Source organism: Capsicum annuum, chromosome 8 (genome assembly GCF_002878395.1).
Source record: "Capsicum annuum cultivar UCD-10X-F1 chromosome 8, UCD10Xv1.1, whole genome shotgun sequence".
Classification (NCBI taxonomy): domain Eukaryota; kingdom Viridiplantae; phylum Streptophyta; class Magnoliopsida; order Solanales; family Solanaceae; genus Capsicum; species Capsicum annuum.
In genome coordinates, this window is record NC_061118.1 from 143177247 (window position 1) to 143196145 (window position 18899).

Below are 18899 nucleotides of genomic sequence, written 5' to 3' on the forward strand. Positions count from 1 at the left end.
TATATACGCACCATTCAATGTATATGTACTACTTTAAATAAAATATACTATAATATATATACATTACATTATATATATATATATATATATATATATATATATATATAGTTATTGTTATAGTTATAGTTATAGTTATAGTTATATACTAATTTATAAAACATATACACATGTATACATTAAATATACACATCTTTTGAAGATATATACACATGTATACGCACCATTCAATGTATATGTATTACTTTAAATATAATATACTACAATACATATACATTACAATATATATATATATATATACATAGTTATATACTAATTTATAAAACATATACGCATGTATACTTTAAATATACACATCTATAGAAGACATATACATATATATACGCACCATTCAATATATATGTACAACTTTAAATAAAATATACTACAATATATATATACATTACAATATATATACACATTACAATATATATATATATATATAGTTATATATATATATATAGTTATATACTAATTTATAAAACATATATACATGTATACGTTAAATATACACATCTATTGAAGATATATACACATGTATACGCACCATTCAATGTATATATACCACTTTAAATAAAATATACTACAATATATATACATTACAATATATATATATATATATAACTATATATATATATATATATATATATATATAGTTATAGATATAGTTATAGTTATAATTATAGTTATATACTAATTTATAAAACATATACACATGTATACGTTAAATATACACATCTATAGAAAATATATACACAAATTTACAAAACATATGCTACTTAATATATTAAATTAATAATACTTGGTAGTAAATTAATAATATATTAGAAGTAAGTTTTTAATTTAAACTAGAAATTCAATTTTAATCATTAAATGAAAAAATTACAAAGTAAGCACTAAGGAGTGAATGAATTTGGGGAATTTTATTGATTGCGAAATGATCCAAAATTTATAATTTACTTGAATGAAAAATCTACAAATTATGCATCATTTTTTTCAACTCATTCATGTTAATATTAACGGGAACTTGCATAGGATAGTCGAAGTCAACGGGGGCAAAACCATGCATTGGACTTGATTCTGCTGAGTTCTCCCGTGAAAACATAATTTCTTCAAGTTTCAGCTCGTCGTTCGGCTCCGGTTCCATTCCTTGGTTTCTTCTTTCTGCTCTAATCCAATCTCTGAGGCAAACTAGAACATTCATTGCATTGCTTCCCAATGAGTATCGGTTGTCTCCAAGCTGTTGTCGTCCCTAACTAAAGGCGCTCTCTGATGCAACGGTTAACATTAGACCATTCAAGATATCTCTAGCTAATCTTGAAAGCACAAGATATTGTGTTTCATTACTCCTCCACCAATCCAACGTGTTGATCCGTCGTCTGTGATCCTCCGGCGATGACCGAAGATAATATTTCACCTCTTCCCGATAAGTTGATGTGTAAGCTCTCTAATTAACACTGTTCCTATAAGGTAAATCATAAAAGAAATCAGGAAAATCACTATGTGCCGGTCTTTTAGAAGATGATGGATCCTCGGGAGGATGAGGAGCGATAGTTGGAGTGATATTTGTAGGTACAGCTAAATCAAATAAATCAACATAGTGATTATATAAATTTTCTATGTATTCATTCGCATCACTCATAGCCGTCCACAAATCAGGTTGTACTTGTTTAGAATCATTGTTAGTATTTATTTCTAAGTTAACATAAATAATAGTACTAAAGTGGTACATAGTATTATATTTCATGCACGGATTTAGCATAGCACCAACCAAGTAAATAGGAGGAATCGGAAAAAAAATATTTTTAAAATTTAGTAAACATGACACCAACAGCTTCTTTATAATCTTCTTTATTTTTATATTCTTTGAGCAAACTAGAAATATCGGCTATATATCCCAAAATATTACAAACAGTAGGATAATAAGCACTAGAAAGTTCAACCGTAGCTACATAAATTTTTTCTAAAAACTTAACAAGATCATTAATTACAACCCAATCAGAATCATGTAGCATGCAATCAGCAAATGAACCGCAACGTTGGTTAAAGGCTAGTGTAATAGGAACTCTATATTTATAACAAGTTTTTAAAAAATCATACGTAGAATTCCATCTAATATCAATTTTCTCAGGCATCAATATCGATGTAAATCCATTTTCTTGACATCTAACTTTAAATTCTCTAATTCTCGATCTACAATTATTTCCTTGAATAAAACCAACAGCAAGATGAATTTTTTCAAAATAAAACTCCAAAAATTCAAGACCATCTTTTACAATTAAATTATATATATGACATGCACACTTAATATGAAAAATTTCAGGCAACGGCGGAGATAGCTTTGATTTTAATTTTTTTTATAGCAACCTTATTGTTAGAAGCATTATCAAAAGCAATACATAAGATTTTATTTTTGATACCATAAAATTTGGCAACTTTAACGATAGAATCAACAATAAAATCTCCAGTATGTTTACGATCTTCATCATATAAAAAAAAAACAAGAATACATTTTTGCATCACAAAATTACTATTTATCCAGTGACAAATAATGGTTAAATAATTATTTTTATTTACAGCACGACCAAGATCAGGACAATCTACATTAAATATTTTTTAATATTGTTGATAAATAAAAATAATATTGTGAATGAAGTCTAAAAATATCGGCCCTACAAGTACTTCTAGGAATACCATTAAACATAAAATTATAAATTGCTTAAATATAATGAATAAAGGCATCAGAAGAAGAAAAACTAAAAGACAAACAACCCATAGCTACCATTTTAGCTATTTCTTTTCGGTCCCTCAATTTATTATACTTCTTCGTTATCTGACCGGTTGCTGGGTCCATTCTAGTTTGCGTTGGCCCACCAACATCCCCACCACCTCGTGCAATTTTTAACTCTCTTTCGTGAGCATCACCTATATGTCTCATTAACGTACCCGTACCCCTTGCTTGCATCCGCTTTTATCCTTATATATTTGTTGACAAATATTGCATTGCACCTCAGTATTTGCTATACGTTCAAAAAATTGTCATGCAATACTAGTTGTTTTACGAGGTCTTGGGGCACGGGGAGGACGGAAGGGAGATTAACCGATTTAGATCTAACGTTAGCATTTCCTACAGCGGATGTCTCACCAATATTTTCATCATCTTCGTCTAAATTAACCGCATCTACTTCATTTTCTTATTCTATACTATAATTTTCCTGAGCTTCTACATAATCCATATCATGAGCACCTACACCTATTTTTCCTCAAAAGGTGTACCAAGCGGTACCGGAGGCGAAGGGACACGGGTATATCTACTACTTGAAGTACCTCTACCGCTAGTAATTCGCTTTTTACTACCACTACCGCTTCCGGGACAAAAATTTTTAACACCTTTAGTAGCGAGGTTTCTTAATTTATTCATAGTATAAATTAAACTAAAATAATTCAAAATACACAAATATAATAAAATTAAATATTCAACAATTAATACAATAAATAAAAATTAAACGTAAGAGATGGAACGACAATACCAAATTTTGGAAGTATCCGAAGGTTGCGACTTTAGAAACTTTCACTCATACTTTGTAAACACAAAATTAAAAAATTAAAGTGAGCACTTTAGGAAATTAAATATATTGAATATTTGAGAATTGAGAATTGAGATTTGAGAGAGAATAAAATTTGAGAGAGTGAAAATTGTGTGAAAAATGATTTGGAGGTGTAGGGTATTTATAGAATTTTTTTTGGGATTAAAAAATTATTTTAAAAGTTAAAATATATTTTTTTAATTAATGGGCCCAAACTAGCCATTTGGACCCAAAAACAGCTATATAGCCGTTGGGCAAACGGCTAGTTTGGCCCAAAATAAAAATAATATATATATATATATATATATATATATTAATCCGGGCCGGTTAACCGGCGGGCCTGGATCGGGCTTGGTCTGGGCCGGGTTAACTGGGTCCAAATTATAAAAAATGGTCCGGGACCCGGTACCCTAAAGCCCTTGGGCTTATCGGGCCGGGTCAAATCGGGCCGATTTCTTTAGGTGGGCCGGTTCGGGCCGGGTCAGTCCGGCCCACTTGACACCCTTAGTTTCAGATAAACATATCAATTTGGTTAACGTAAATTAATACTGTAGTACTAATATATAGAAAAGTGAATGTTCCGTAGCTTAGGGTCGTCCTAGCTGCTTCAGCTACCTGCTTTAGCCGTTTCAAGCGTAATTTTACTTTATCACCCTTGATTAATTATTATAAATTATTTAAGTATTATAATATTAATAATATTTAATAAAAGGATAGCTTTTAAAATGACTACTAAGTTCTTCAAAGTAACACTTATTATTATTTGAGGATTTTTTTTCAGCTGCTTCTATCGTGAGTTTAATGTATCACTTTTAATTAATTATTATAAGTCATTTACGTATTAAAAAGTTAATAATATTTAATAAATTAAAATAAACATTTCTGATATGTCTGCTTCAACTGGTTCGGCGTAATTTTACTATATCACTCCTAATTAATTATTATAATTCATCTAAATATTAAAAATTAATATTAAAAAATTCTTATAAAGTCATCTAAGTATTAAAAAATTAATAATATCTAATTTTAAATTAACTTGATGTCTTATATGAGATTCACTTAATTTTTTACACAAGTAATTTTTTATAATAATTTTGTTATATCACTTTTAATTAGCTATTATAATTCATTCAAGACATTTCTACTTTGCTGCTTCAATTATGATTTTACTATATCACCCCTAATTAATTATTATAGTGATCTAAGCATTGTGCCTCTTAAATTGAAATAGAAGAAAAATATTATAAATCACAATAATAAAAAGAGTATTTAAAAAATATGTAATTGACTATCAATGCCAGAAAATTTTGGACAAAGAGAGTATAATAAAAAGTATTACAAATTACAATAATTAACAACTTAAAATATCTAAAAAAAATTAATCTGCCATATATTTTACAAAAATACGTAAAAAAATACTATACATTACAATAATTAACAAGTAAAAAAGTTAAGAGGTCAATCTATCTGCCTTGGCATGACTTCATTGGTCCTTTCCTTTGCCTTCATTTTTTTTTAATCAATTTTAATTTGTTTGTCTTAATTTTTTTAATATTTTATATTTCCAAAAAAAATATGAAAAAATTGTTGTAAATCACAATAATTAATAACTTAAAAATTTAAAACATATAAATATTTCACTGACTTTTAAAATTATATCATTGCCTCTTAAATTAAGATAGAAGAAAAAGTATTATAAATCACAATAATTAAAAAATTAAATTATTTTTAAAATATAATTGACTATCAGTGCCACAAAATTTTGGACAAGGAGAGTAACATATATTATTTGAAATTTACATATAATGTATTATAAATTATAATATTTAACAACTTAAAATATCATAAAAATTAATTTATTATATATTCCAAAAAAATACGTAAAAAATACTATAGATCATAATAATTAAGAACTTTAAAAGATATAAAATATTTTATTGACTCTCAAAATTATATCAGTGTCACTTAAATTAAGAATAGTTAAAAATACAATTTATAACGCCACAAAAGTTAGAACAAGGTGAGTAACATGTATTATTTGAAAATTACATAAAAAGTATTATAAATTAAAGTAGTTGACAACTTAAAACATCTAAAAAAAATAATTTATGATATATTTCAAAAAAAATACTTAAAAAGTACTATAAATCACAATAATTAACAACTTTAAAAATTGTAAAGATATAAAATATTTGGTTGACTCCAGAAATTATATCAATGCCACTTAATTTGAAATTAAAAAAAATATTATAAATCTCAATAATTAAAAAGTTAAATTATTTTTAAAATATAATTGACTATCGATACCACAAAAGTTTGAACAAGGAGAGTAACATGTATTATTTAAAAATTACATAAATGTATTATAAATTACGGCAGTTAACAATTTAGAATATTCAATGCATACTAAAAATATAATTGATTATCTAAATTTTATTTATGTCGCATAAATTGAGATTAAAAAATAACATATATTAGGCTCGTGCCCGACATCTAGTATAATCTACAGAAGACAATGATTTTCGATTTTCAGAATACTTAAAAAAAAACACTAGTATATTTTGTCGTAAACTTTCAACAGTTTGCGCGGTTTTCTTTGCCTTTTTTTTTTCTTGGGGTGCAGCACGGTTTTCTTTGCATTTATATTGAAACACAAGCTTCCTGGAAAATTCATGAAAAAAGTTCATTGAAGATGAAACTAATATTCCCGGTTTGTCCTTTTCAATGTGAATATGAGTATGGATTCTTATTATAGACGTGTGCTTTATCATCTTGGTAATTATACATGTTTACGAATTTTTTGACTTTCACACCTCATGTAAATATTTATGACTTGTCTTAAATTATAAATTTTAAAAATCATTTCTTTTTTAAAATTTTTTATATCCCGTCAACACCATATAAATTGAAATGATCAAAGAAGCATCGCTTAGTTGAAGTCGTCAACGTAAAAATTCAGCAAGTCCGTACAATGTCATGGCCGTCAGCTAAAACATCCCTTTCATCACTTCGTTTAAAGTGAAACTAATTTTCCCGGTTTTAGTCCTTTTCAATGTGAATGATAGTGGATTCTTAGTATAGACGTGTGCACTATCATCTTGGTAATTATACATGTTTACGAATTTTTTGACTTTCACACCTCATCTATAATCAAGAAAGTTTCGGGAGAGAATTTTGATTCTTACCCACATTCAAAACTTATTTTGATTCATAAATATCAAATTTTTTTAATTTTTTTTTTTTTAAAATTAGGTCTTGAAAAAGGTAAAAAGCGGGTCGGGGTTTTGGGGTCATGAGTTCATTTAACATTTATAAAACTTGAAAAAAAAATATAATTTTTTAAAAACTACCACATGGTCCTTTTTATATTTTTTCATTTTCAAAATATTTATTAAAATCATTTAATAGTTTCAACTGCACATTTTTCTCTCCTCAAAACCTCCCTTCTCTCGATTTGGTTCCTATTTTTTCGAACAAAACAATTCGGTTGATTCTTGCTTCCTCAGGCGAAATTTTTGAATTTCTCTTGCTCAGGTAAGTGTAATTTTCTTCCCAATCAGTTCTAGATCTATTTTAGTAAATTTTTTCGATGATACTTTGTGTTGGGGTTCTTCGATTTTGACAAAAATTGCACTGTTCTTCGTTGAATCAGTCGAAATTTGAGTGTTTTTAGTTAACATTGTCAATTTCGCATGTTTAATCGGATTTTGCTTTGGATAATGATTAGAAATTTTTTCAATTTTTATAGATAGATTGCGTTTGGTTTTGAATTTTTTGTACTTAATTGGACCCATTTTAATGGTGTTCTTGTTGTTGTGAATTACACTGCCAATGTTGAAACTTGAATTGCATGTTTGATGTGAGGCGTTTATCCCGTTTTTCTTAATAGACCAGTGGTCGATAGATCGACCACTACAGATTTGTTTTTGCTGCATTTGTTCATTTTTTTAATAGACCAGTGGTCGATAAATCGACCACTACAGATTCATTTTTTGCTGTACATCATAAATGGTGAGAAGAGTTCATAGAGCGGTTAAAAGGCCTACTTACACTTCTTCTACCAGCAAGAAGCAAAAATCCAAAGAAGTTTTAAAAACTTCCAAGAGAAAAAAATCCGTAGTCGATGAATTGAAGTCAGAAACCAAATCAAGAATCCTTAACGATATTTTCGAATATGACGAAAGTAGTGCACACGAGAGTGAGGATGCTGAGGATAGTGAAGGTAAAAGTGAGGGAAAAAGCAAAGAAGAAAGTGAAAGTGATAGCGGAGATAGTGAGGATAGGAGAAATAGCGGAGACAGGGAGGAGGATCCCCTATCCTTGCCAATTTGTGCGAGAGATATTTCTGCTGAGTCGTATGGCCTAACAACCTGGATGGATGATCTTGGCTCTTTTCTTGCAAAGATTTCTATGAGAGCAAGAATGGTCGTGTATCGAGAGTTTAGACGGGTTCCTGTTGAACAAAAGTTGTATTGTGATTTTAAGAAGACATGTTTCGGACACTTGAGGCATATTTCGGAATATTTTAAGTTTAATGAACAAATGGTTCATTATATGTTGCTGCGACATATAAAAAATAAAATAAAAAACTGCATGAAATTTGGTTTGTGTGAACGGTAAGCCAGCTTATTTCGTCTTAAAGAAATTGCTTTGATTACGGGGCTGAATTGTTCAGCATATCCCCGTGAATCAAAAATGAACAAAGTCCTCCAAAATAGAGAAAGCTTTCATTTTAAGGTAACGAAGAACAAGAGCATTACTACTGCAAAGTTGATTAGCCTGATGAAAGGTAATAGGCTAAATAATCAACAAAAGTTGAAGTGTGCTTTGGTTTGGTTTGTGCACGCTATGCTGCTTGCAAAGGACCCGTCAAAGAAGGTGGATTCGAACCACATCAAGATGGCGGCTGATTTAGAATTCTTCAGGGGGTATTCATGGGGAAAAAAGTCCTTTGAGCTGACCTTGAGCTATCTGAGAAAGAAGACTGATCTGACCAAGCATAAAAAATCTTTTATCAAGAGGAATAATGCATCGTACGCATTATTTGGCTTTCTCTGGACATTTTTGGTACTTATAATCAACCATCCTATTGATTTATTATAGACTCTTACATATTTATTGCGTAATACATAGACACTGTAGACTTACTTGTGCTTTTATTGATTGCAGGTTTGGATAGATGAGGTCTTTCCTCATCTGGAAGGTATGTCAGCAAGTCGTTGAATTCTCCCCTGCCCATTCCTCGTCTTCTTCAATGGCACACGTCGAAGTGCGACAACATAATGGAAGGCGATCCGTTTAAGTACAAAGGAAATAGCACAAAGGTAAAATTGTACTTATTATGATATTAGTGAATGTCTTGTAATTTATTTTTAGTTTTTTATAGATTGTGCACCCGTACCTTACTCCTACTGTCCGTGAGATAGAGCAGATATACATGAAAACTTTTAAGTCATACACGGACGAAGTTAAGGATACGCCCATCGATGCGTTGAAGGCGCAGCTAAAAGGCGTGACTGTCTAGACTTCATCAGCGGAGGTCGCGGACGAAGACGAAGATTTGGGTGGCCACCATTATGTTCCAAGCACACCACGTGCTTGTGATCATGCTGGTTCAAGTGGACTCAAAACCTCACCAGACACTTCTAATGACGATGACCTGCGCGAGCGCGTTGCCTTGCTCGAGAAAAGTCTATTGGATATTGCTTTTTTTGTTAGAGATGAGAGACTATAGAGAATCGAGAAGAATAAGAAAAAGCAACAAGAAGAAGGTAAATTAATTTATTTTTTGCTCTTCCAATTTAATTTTGTTGCATATGTTTAGTAATCTTTTCAAAATAATACAGTGCACCTCGACAACCCCCCTCTTAGCCGGCATCAAGTAAACCTCGAAGAACTTGCAGTCACAGTGATGGACATGGCTTCAGTAGATGAAAAAGGTGAAGAAGAGAAGAAAGAAGAAGAAACAGAAGAGAAAAATATAGCAGATGAAGAATAAGAAGAAAAAGAAATAGATGAGGAGATGACAGCTGAAGCAGAAGAAGAAAATGAGGAGAAAACAAAAGAAGATGGTGAGAAAAAATCAGAAGAAGAAGAAGATAAAAATGAAAAGGTAGTTGAAAAAGAATCAGTGATCGAACAGAAGGTTGAAAACATTGAAGAAGAGAAGAAATCAGCAGAAGAAGAAGAGAAGGAAAATGAGAAGAAAGAAGTTGAAGAAGAGGAGAAAAAAGGAAGAAAAAAAGTGGCTGTGATGGGCATTGTTGCGAAACTCAATCAAGAAAACAAGTAGTTTCGTGGATTTGGAACAAACAACTTTCTTAATAATTTTTTTTTAGTGATTTGTTCTTTAGTGATAATTGAATTACATATATTTCACATATTTCTTTAGTGAATTGTTCTTTATGGATAATTGAATTACATATATTTGACATGTCAATGATGGCATTTACTGATGAAATAATGTCCAGTTATTTTATTGTCTCGTTAAATTAAATAGCTGGTTGCATTGCAGTACCAGTTCAGCTATTGTCCTAATTTATAGTGGTTGATTGAAAACATAATAGAAACTGTTCTCTATAATTTATAGACTTAGCATACTATCGATTGAGTAAATCATATATTTACTTACCAAAGCTATCATGGTTTATAGAGGTCGATGATAAAAAACGTAGATATAATTCTCTATTAATTATAGATTACGCCCAAGATTGATTTAAGAAACCTTACGTCTATTTATTCAGTTTTCGATATCCCTATTACACCTTTCCAGAAAGCCAACAACAATACAAACCATACAATAAATCTTTTAGGCATTTTTCTTTTTCCTTAGCCAAAATTAACCTTTGCTTTACTTGATCCCTCTCCATTTTGACTTCTTTAGCAATCCTTTCTAGTAATCCCTTTGCTCTTCGACTTCTTTTAGCAATGTCATGAGTATATTTCTATTTTCTTCGGTTTTCGAAGCCTTTGAAGTATATAAAACTTGGAAGCGCCTCGAAAATTTGATGTCGATGGGCTGCTCGTCGGTTAATCTTCGTCAAGACACTTAAAAAAAGAGCATCCGCCATTATCCTTAACAACCGAACAGTTAAAGAATTTTTGACCTGAATTCGAATCAGTGCGTGACGTCCTAAAAACAACTGGATTGCCACAATGACATATGTAGGACACTTGCATTTGATTTTTGAGATTTTTGAGACATGGTAATTGTTAACAAAAATTAAAGAAAAAAAAATAAGAGTGTTAACATAAAAATAGCCTTTCTTTTATAGAAGAAAAAAGTGAGATATTACCGTTGGGTGTTAATTTGACGTGTAATTTTTTACCGTTGTAAAAATTTGATATTTTTATTTTTTTACTGCTGGTATTGTTTTATAGACCTTATTTATAATCGATGCCTTCTCAGGATTTTCGTAGATGCTTAAACGAATAGATAGACAGTCTAGCATATACTAAGAGCTAATTCCTTAACAACCGCACTAGACTGTGCTACATAATCATAGATCATAACTAGCACATATGTTAAGAAAAAACTTTTAATCAATAAAATAATAGATAATTGGATTTTATGCAACTAAAGGATTTTGAATAAGTCATGTGATCGTATGAGAGTCCACGTCAATTGAATAAGGTGATCAATGATGTGTGAGGATGGGTAGTGCATGAACAACAAACATGCTTTGATACGATACAAATTTGGTACGTATCAAAAACAAGCCAAAAATAGTCCATAAATAAAGGGTAACCCGAGAGCTCAACAAACATCAAATCTCGGTTCCAACAACATCAAGAAACAAGGTGTAAATGACACCAAAGGCACTAACAACAACAAGAGATAAACAACAATAACGAGAGGAACAACACTACAATAACAACAATCCAACTCTTACAAGATTACAAGAACAACAAGAAACAAACGATTCACTAGACCACACAAGTAGTACATGATATGTAAAGATAGGAAGTGAGACATACACTATTATAAGGTTAAGAACCCAAAGATGTATTAAATCTAAGGACCCCTAAGACTTACAATAGCAACACCACACTCTTATGAGACACAAGAGGGATTCCACCGCTCAAGCACCAACGTTTTCAAGCAATACACAAGCACAAGTGAATCCACACTTGTTCATGTCCTAGTTTAGGCCTAGAGACCCTCTCTCTCAAGAGATGTGTTTTTCCAACAATATCCAACAAAAACTAATGAACTAAAATCCTATATTGTTATATTTATACTACTTTACAAATAAAAAGATAAAATGATAAAAAGGTCCTTTAATGACCAAATAGGCAAATAGGCACCCATAGAGTGTTTTTAGGGGCGGTTTGGAGCCCTTTTTAACACTTCAACTCGTACACCTCCGAGGTTACATCCAAAATACTCAAAAACGTTCATCTTCATGATCGTGCTTGTATCATCCTCTCCATCTTGAGAGGAATTTGACCTCAAATTCATGGCACTAGCCAAATGAAAATGGCTCCAAAATAGTCCACAAAATAAGAAGAAACCGAGAACACAATAATTTTAAGTCTCGGCCAAAGTCTTTATTTTGTACCTTAGACTCCTCTCCATCTTGAGATTTGCCTTCAATCTCATCCGGCTCAATTGAGTTTATCCAAGAAGTTTCACTACAAAACAACAAACGGGTTAGTTGTAAAAGAAAGGTCCTCACACTCTCTCTTTATTTCTTTGTTCTCGAATTCCTCACACTTAATCTCACAAGTGTTGTATGCTTGCTTGTACTCCGTGAGGTGTTGAGAGGTGAATTCCAATGCTTACAACGACTCCAAAATAGAAAAAAAATACACAAGGATGTAAACACAAAGAACGGTTTCAAACCAACTCACAATCTAGTAAGTGGTTACTAGCTTGTAAGTTAGTATTGGAATCAACAAAAGAAACTAGACGATCAAATTTGAGCTTAAAATTTTTCGTGTGAACAGTAATTGGTGATGTGTCACCCCCTAATTGGTCACGGGGCCACACAACTTTTAATCACCATTCTTGGAATTTTTTGTCCTTATACTTTTGGAATGGAAAAAAATTAGTATTTGGAGGGAAAAACACAAGTCCTGTAACTCTTTTCAAATTCAACTCAAAAAGGTGAGATTAGATTTGTACTAGTTTCCACAAAACAAGGCTCCTAGAAATAAGAAAAGTGGTTCAAAAAGTTGTTGTCAAGTCAAGAGTGATGTGAGCTAGTCCTTTCACCAACAAGTTTTCCAACTTTGTCTTCACCTTTTCTAGACCTATTAACTACTTTAAGTTGGTCAAGATAAGAGAAGTGATGAAGAACAACAAGAACACAACAACTTTTCAAGAACAACAATAACAACACCTTCAACGCGCACTCCAACCTCCACAGCAACTCCATAAATTTTAGTCTAGGTCTTTGTTCATAACACAACTTTAATAAGTTTTTAAGCTCAAATATAGATTTAGATACCTTTAGTGTTAGTGAATCAAGAAACAACAATAACAACAAAGAAATCGTAGACCTAAACTCTGCAAATTTTAGCCTAGACTACAACAAGAACACTACAAGTTTTTCGGCCATGAACAAGAACAAAAAAAAGAACAAGAACAAGAACAAGAACAAGAACAAGAACAAGAACAAGAACAAGAACAAGAACAAGAACACTTCTTTCTCTTTTTATTTTTTTGATTTTCTAGCAAGCCCAAGATTGATTTTGTTGGAACAAAATCAACCACAAGCTTTGATACCAAATGATACGATACAAGTTCGGTACGTATAAAAAATAAGCCAAAAATAATCCACAAACAAAGGGTAACCCGAGAGCTCAACAAACACCAAATCTCGGTTCCAACAACATCAAGAAACAAGGTGTAAATGACACTAAAAGTACTAACAACAACAAGAAATAAACAAAAATAACGAGAGGAACAACACTACAATAACAACAATCCAACGTTACAAGATTACAAGAACAACAAGAACCAAACGGTTCACTAGACCACACAAGTAGTACATGATATGTAAAGATAAGAAGTGAGATATACACTATTACAAGGTTAAGAACCTAAAGATGTATTAAATCTAAGGATCCCTAAGGCTTACAATAGCAACACCACACTCTTACGTGACACAAGAGGGATTCCACTGCTCAAGCACCAACGTTTCCAAGCAATACACAATCACAAGTGAATCCACACTTGTTCATGTCCTAGTTAGGCCTAGAGACCCTCTCTCTCAAGAGATGTGTTCTTTCAATAATATCCAACAAAAACTAATGAACTAAAACCCTATATTGTTCTACTTATAGTACTTTACAAATAAAAAGATAAAATGACAAAAAGGCCCTTTAATGACCAAGTAGGCAAATAGGCACCCATAGAGTATTTTTAGGGGCGGTTTGGAGCCCTTTTTAACACTTCAACTCGTACACCTCCGAGGTTACATCCAAAATACTCAAAAACGTTCATCTTCATGATCGTTCTTGTATTATGTTTGGGGAAATATTTACCCAAATCACAAGTATGTTGTGGATAATTCATTTGTTCAACCACAGCTCATCACCTCACATCTTGTTTCATCACTTTCAATTTATATGGACTCTCATACGATCACATGACTTGTTTAGGCTTATTCGATTGCATAAAATTCAATTATCGATTATTCTATTAATTAATTAATCCTTATCAAAATATGTGCTAGTTATGGTTTATGAATATCTAGCACAATCTAGTGATTTATTTGTGGAACTAGTAAAGACTCTATGCAAGACTATATCAGGTCGAGGACAAAACTAAGCATAGTCTAGCATAGATAGACTATGACACATATTTATAGACCTTGACTAGCACATATTTTGAAAAAGATTATTTAATTAATAAAATAATAAGTAATTGTATTTTATGCAATCGGGTGAGCCTAAACAAGTCATGTGATCGTATGAGAGTCCGCATAAATTGAAAGTGGTGAAACAAGATGTGAGGTGATGAGTTATGGTTGAACAACCAACCTCCTTAGGGCAATGTTTACCAAATCACAAGTATGTTGTGAGGAATTCATTTGTTCATCCACTACCCATCCTCACACATCAATGATCACCTTATTCAATTTACGTGGACTCTCATACTACCACATGACTTGTTCAAGCCCTCTAATTGCATAAAATCTAATTATTTATTATTTTATTGATTAATTATTTTTTTTATTTCCCACATATGCTACTAAGAGCAATAAACCAATACTGTATATTATTGACAAGGTATACAGTCTATGAAATTTACTGAACGTAATCGATAGAGAGGTATTGTTTAATGCATCGAATATGTATTTGTTCGAGCATTGAACTTGATATAAGTGTCGAATAAACTTCATCTACTTTTCATTTAATTTTGTAAAATTTAACATAATCGTGGATAGACTAGATTAGTTTTCCATTGACGTATGTGAATTAATTTGATGTCTTATTACTGTTCCGTTCATCTTCTACCTTGATCTCATGCAAAAATTTTAAAAAGGAAAAAAATGTAAAATTACAGTTGGAAAAAATGCAGGAAACTAGAAATAAACTAGAAACAACAATTAATCAAGAATTAAATTAACATCTCACAACCCTTTGATTCATTTTTTAACATTAGAAATTAATTTTTCAAAAATTACAGTGGAGACAGATGAAGGAAACAAAAATTAATTTTCCATTATTTCACAACTATTTGATTCGTGTTGTAACAGAGGAAATTGCACAAAAATTCAAAAGAGTATAAAATTACAGAAATTTAAAGGGAGACAGATATAAAGAAACCAAAATATTTCATTCATTCATTCATTCTTCATTGCAATGGTAGACCCATATTTACAGTAAAACCCAAACAAAAACTGCAAAATAAAGAAGCTTTCATCTAACATAAACCTAACCATGAAAGCTTCCCATTGCAATGACATTAAAATAAAAAAATAAATATAAATACTTAAAACTACGGGGATGGTGGGGGAGTGATCATCTCCTCCGGCTCCATGTTGAGCCACTCCATAATCGCCCGTAAAAAAAGGGCAATCCATCGGAGTTCGCAATGGAAATGCTTCCGGTCCTGCCCCAGTCCATAGAAGAGGCAGTTGAAGTCGTTATGGAGGAGGAGAAGGTTGTAGTTACGGTTGATCCTCCTTCTGGGTCTCAAAGAAATGCCTGACATCTTTTTAATTAAATTTGATTTTGAGTTGATGAAGATGAATTTTGGGTGGAGTAGATGGGTATTTATATAGACCAAAATAGAACCCTTTGATCTTTCCGCCCTTTGGTTTGTATACGTGTGAATGGTGGAAATCGAAGAGAGGTAGCGTATACCCAATCGACGCAACGTCTTATTGGACGTGCCACAGCTTTTTTGAGGTGTAATAAATGCTCAACTGTTCACATTTGTCCCTTTGAACATTTAGGGTTTTTAATAGACTGTATATGAGATCGATTATATACCTTGTCTTAAATAAAGAATAAAAGAAATAGATCGGACATATAATATATGCAATACTTTAAAAAGGTCGATAATAGATACAGAGTTAAGCCGATAAATCTGGCATTAATCAGGCAACTGAAGGGTTGTTAAAATACATACACTGCCATGACTTACAAAAACACAAATTCATACAAGACTAACTACGATTTGTTGTTGTTATAAGTGGTTCTCTTATGCCCGGGTCTCTTGCATAATGAACACTTGTTCCTCCTCTTTGACTTGAAAGTCTCGCCCACGCTCTTAACGCATTTTATTTTCTTCCTTCAGAGCTTGGTAACCATGAGTGGTGGAATAATGTTCAGGTCTAGCAATTCTTTTGACACGCGCCATTCAGACTCTAAAGGGACAACATTAATTAATTCCGAATAAGCAAGGAGATACCCTTCCACTTTATACAGGGACGAAGAGTAATCATAGACTCTCAAACCATAATTATCATCGTGCTTCGATCGCAAAGCAGCCATCGCGTGATCGCATGGTATTTTGACCAGGTCAAACTTTTTGCACGAACAAGACCTTGCCAGTAGGTTGACTTTGGCCGTAGAGCCACTTCCAAACACAGTGTATTGCCTTTCATCTCTGCTTATGTTCTCCACGTAAAAAGAGTGCCCCTCGCTCATATTATCTCTTAAGATCTTTTCGGCGGCGGGAATAAATTTGTCATCCTTATATTTGAGGATGTAGGCACGCCTCTCCCTAAATATTTCACCAAACCTCTTGGCAATCAAATTGAATATGGATGCCACGGGGTAATCCCTTTCTACAATTAACATAGCGTTCACCGACTCGATAATATTTGTGGTCATTACGTCAAACCTGTTGCCAGGGAAATATGCCCTGCTCTATTTTTCAAAACCAAGCTCATGCTCGAGGAAAAAGGTTGTCTCGCGGTAGTAGTTCTTGAATTCCATAAAATGGTCGCTAAACTCCTCTGGAGAATATGCCTTTGTCGTGTTGTATAATAGATAGAGATTTTCTTCGTAGTGGTAATTTACCTGGATATTTTCACGTAGGTGCCTCATGCAGTACCCATGATGAGCATGGTTGTACTCCTTCGTAATGTCATTGGCGTTTTGTTCCTATCGGAGATAAAGCACAAATTTGGTCCATCTACCACAATAGACTTCAGCTTCTCAAAGAAGAACGTCCAAGACGTATCATTCTCCTTGTCAATAATGCAAAAGGCAATGGGATAAATATGGTTCTTCGTATCCTGTGCAACCGCGTTTAGCAGCACCCTCTCGTACTTGCCGTAAAAATGAGTGTTGTCGATCACAATAACCTTCCTCATGTGTGTGAATCCCTTAATGCAAGGGTCCAACAATAAAAAATAGTATATAAATCTACAATCGACCTTTTTTACCATGATGGAATAGGTAGTGCGAACATTAAGAGCGTCGATCATGTACGAAAAAAATGGGCAGACAGTGATACCCGTGCTCCGCTGTCCCTCAAACCATTTCTTTGGCAATCACCCCCCAGCCAACATTTCAATAGCTTGGTCTAATTTTCAAGTTCTTGTATACGATCCTCCGAATCTCGCTAGTGTTCGAACCCTTTCCTTTGCGATACATGTTCACACACAGCGATGTAATAACTTTAGACGACATTTTTCTATGGCAGCGGGTGGCATATTCAACATCGCAATTGTGATCGCCGATGTATTTATAGATGACAAATCTGTCCATGCATTCATACTTCTTCGGCTGCAACATCCACCTGCAGCTAGGACAAACACATTTTACCTTGAGGAATTTGCTGCAACTCTTCAACGTAGCATAATCAAAAGAATTTCTCGCAGCTGCTACGTCCAACAATGATTTTAGCTCCTTTTTACTGCTAAATGTTTGATTTACCTGAAAATTAGTTCCTTCGTAGAAGGTGTGGTTGGTTTGTGCTCCCAATTCGCACTCTTCTCCCCTTTCTTCAGAGAAAATAGAATCTTTCAATTCCATTGAATCATCTTCTGAATCCATTGGATGAGCATCCAAACTCTCATCTTCAAATGAATCATGTCCGTCGATTGTCGGCTGTGGTAGCGGGATTGTCAGAGACCCCAGAACGACATTTATCCTTAATAATGGCCTAGAGCCATCGACAGCGATATCCAACATGTATAACGACACATGCCGATCATTATTTATGAACGTGGGATGTATTTTACCTCGCCCATCCATTAAATAGATAATCATAATATTCTTTGGATCGCATTCTAATTCTCCGCTCTCAATTACACTTCGAACCATGTCGTCGTACGATCCATTACAATGCAGCGGGGTGCTGTCTCCTTTGTAGATGATTTTTACCTCCAACAGTTGGGACCCTCCTCCCACGCACCCATATAATTACTATCCACAACAACTACCTCAGCCACTGCCAAAATAGATTGCACAAGTCAATAATAGATCAAGGTTTGGTCTATAGATGGTCAATGACTGGTTGATCCCTGGTATCAATACGTTCATACAAAGACGCGAATCGACTATTTTTTTATATAATCATTGCCCTCCAAGCTATGGGATGGAAAAATGTATTTGTAGGACTTCTAAACAACTTAAATATATCCAATGACGAGGTATTGAGCTGATTTGGAAAGCTTATTGAGCTAGTAGAAATGGTGATTTTTTTTTTTTACATTTTTTTTTCAAAAAAGATGGAACAACAATGGAGGCAATGATGAAGAATGGATATTTTCAATTGTGATGAATAATTTTTCATCGAAAAAGTGGCTGAAAAAGTCGTCGGAATCAGAAATTATTGGTGAAAAAGGGAGCTCCTATTGATGACTT

The 18899-nt window shown here is 32.7% G+C and overlaps 1 protein-coding gene across 1 annotated transcript; it reads right to left on the reverse strand.

Moving 5' to 3' along the window:
* Nucleotides 1-16373: 16373 nt before the first annotated feature.
* Nucleotides 16374-16916, reverse strand: LOC107879221. The gene has a single exon (XM_016726303.1). It carries the CDS (start codon nucleotides 16914-16916, stop codon nucleotides 16374-16376), a length of 543 nt encoding a protein of 180 aa, XP_016581789.1.
* Nucleotides 16917-18899: the final 1983 nt, after the last annotated feature.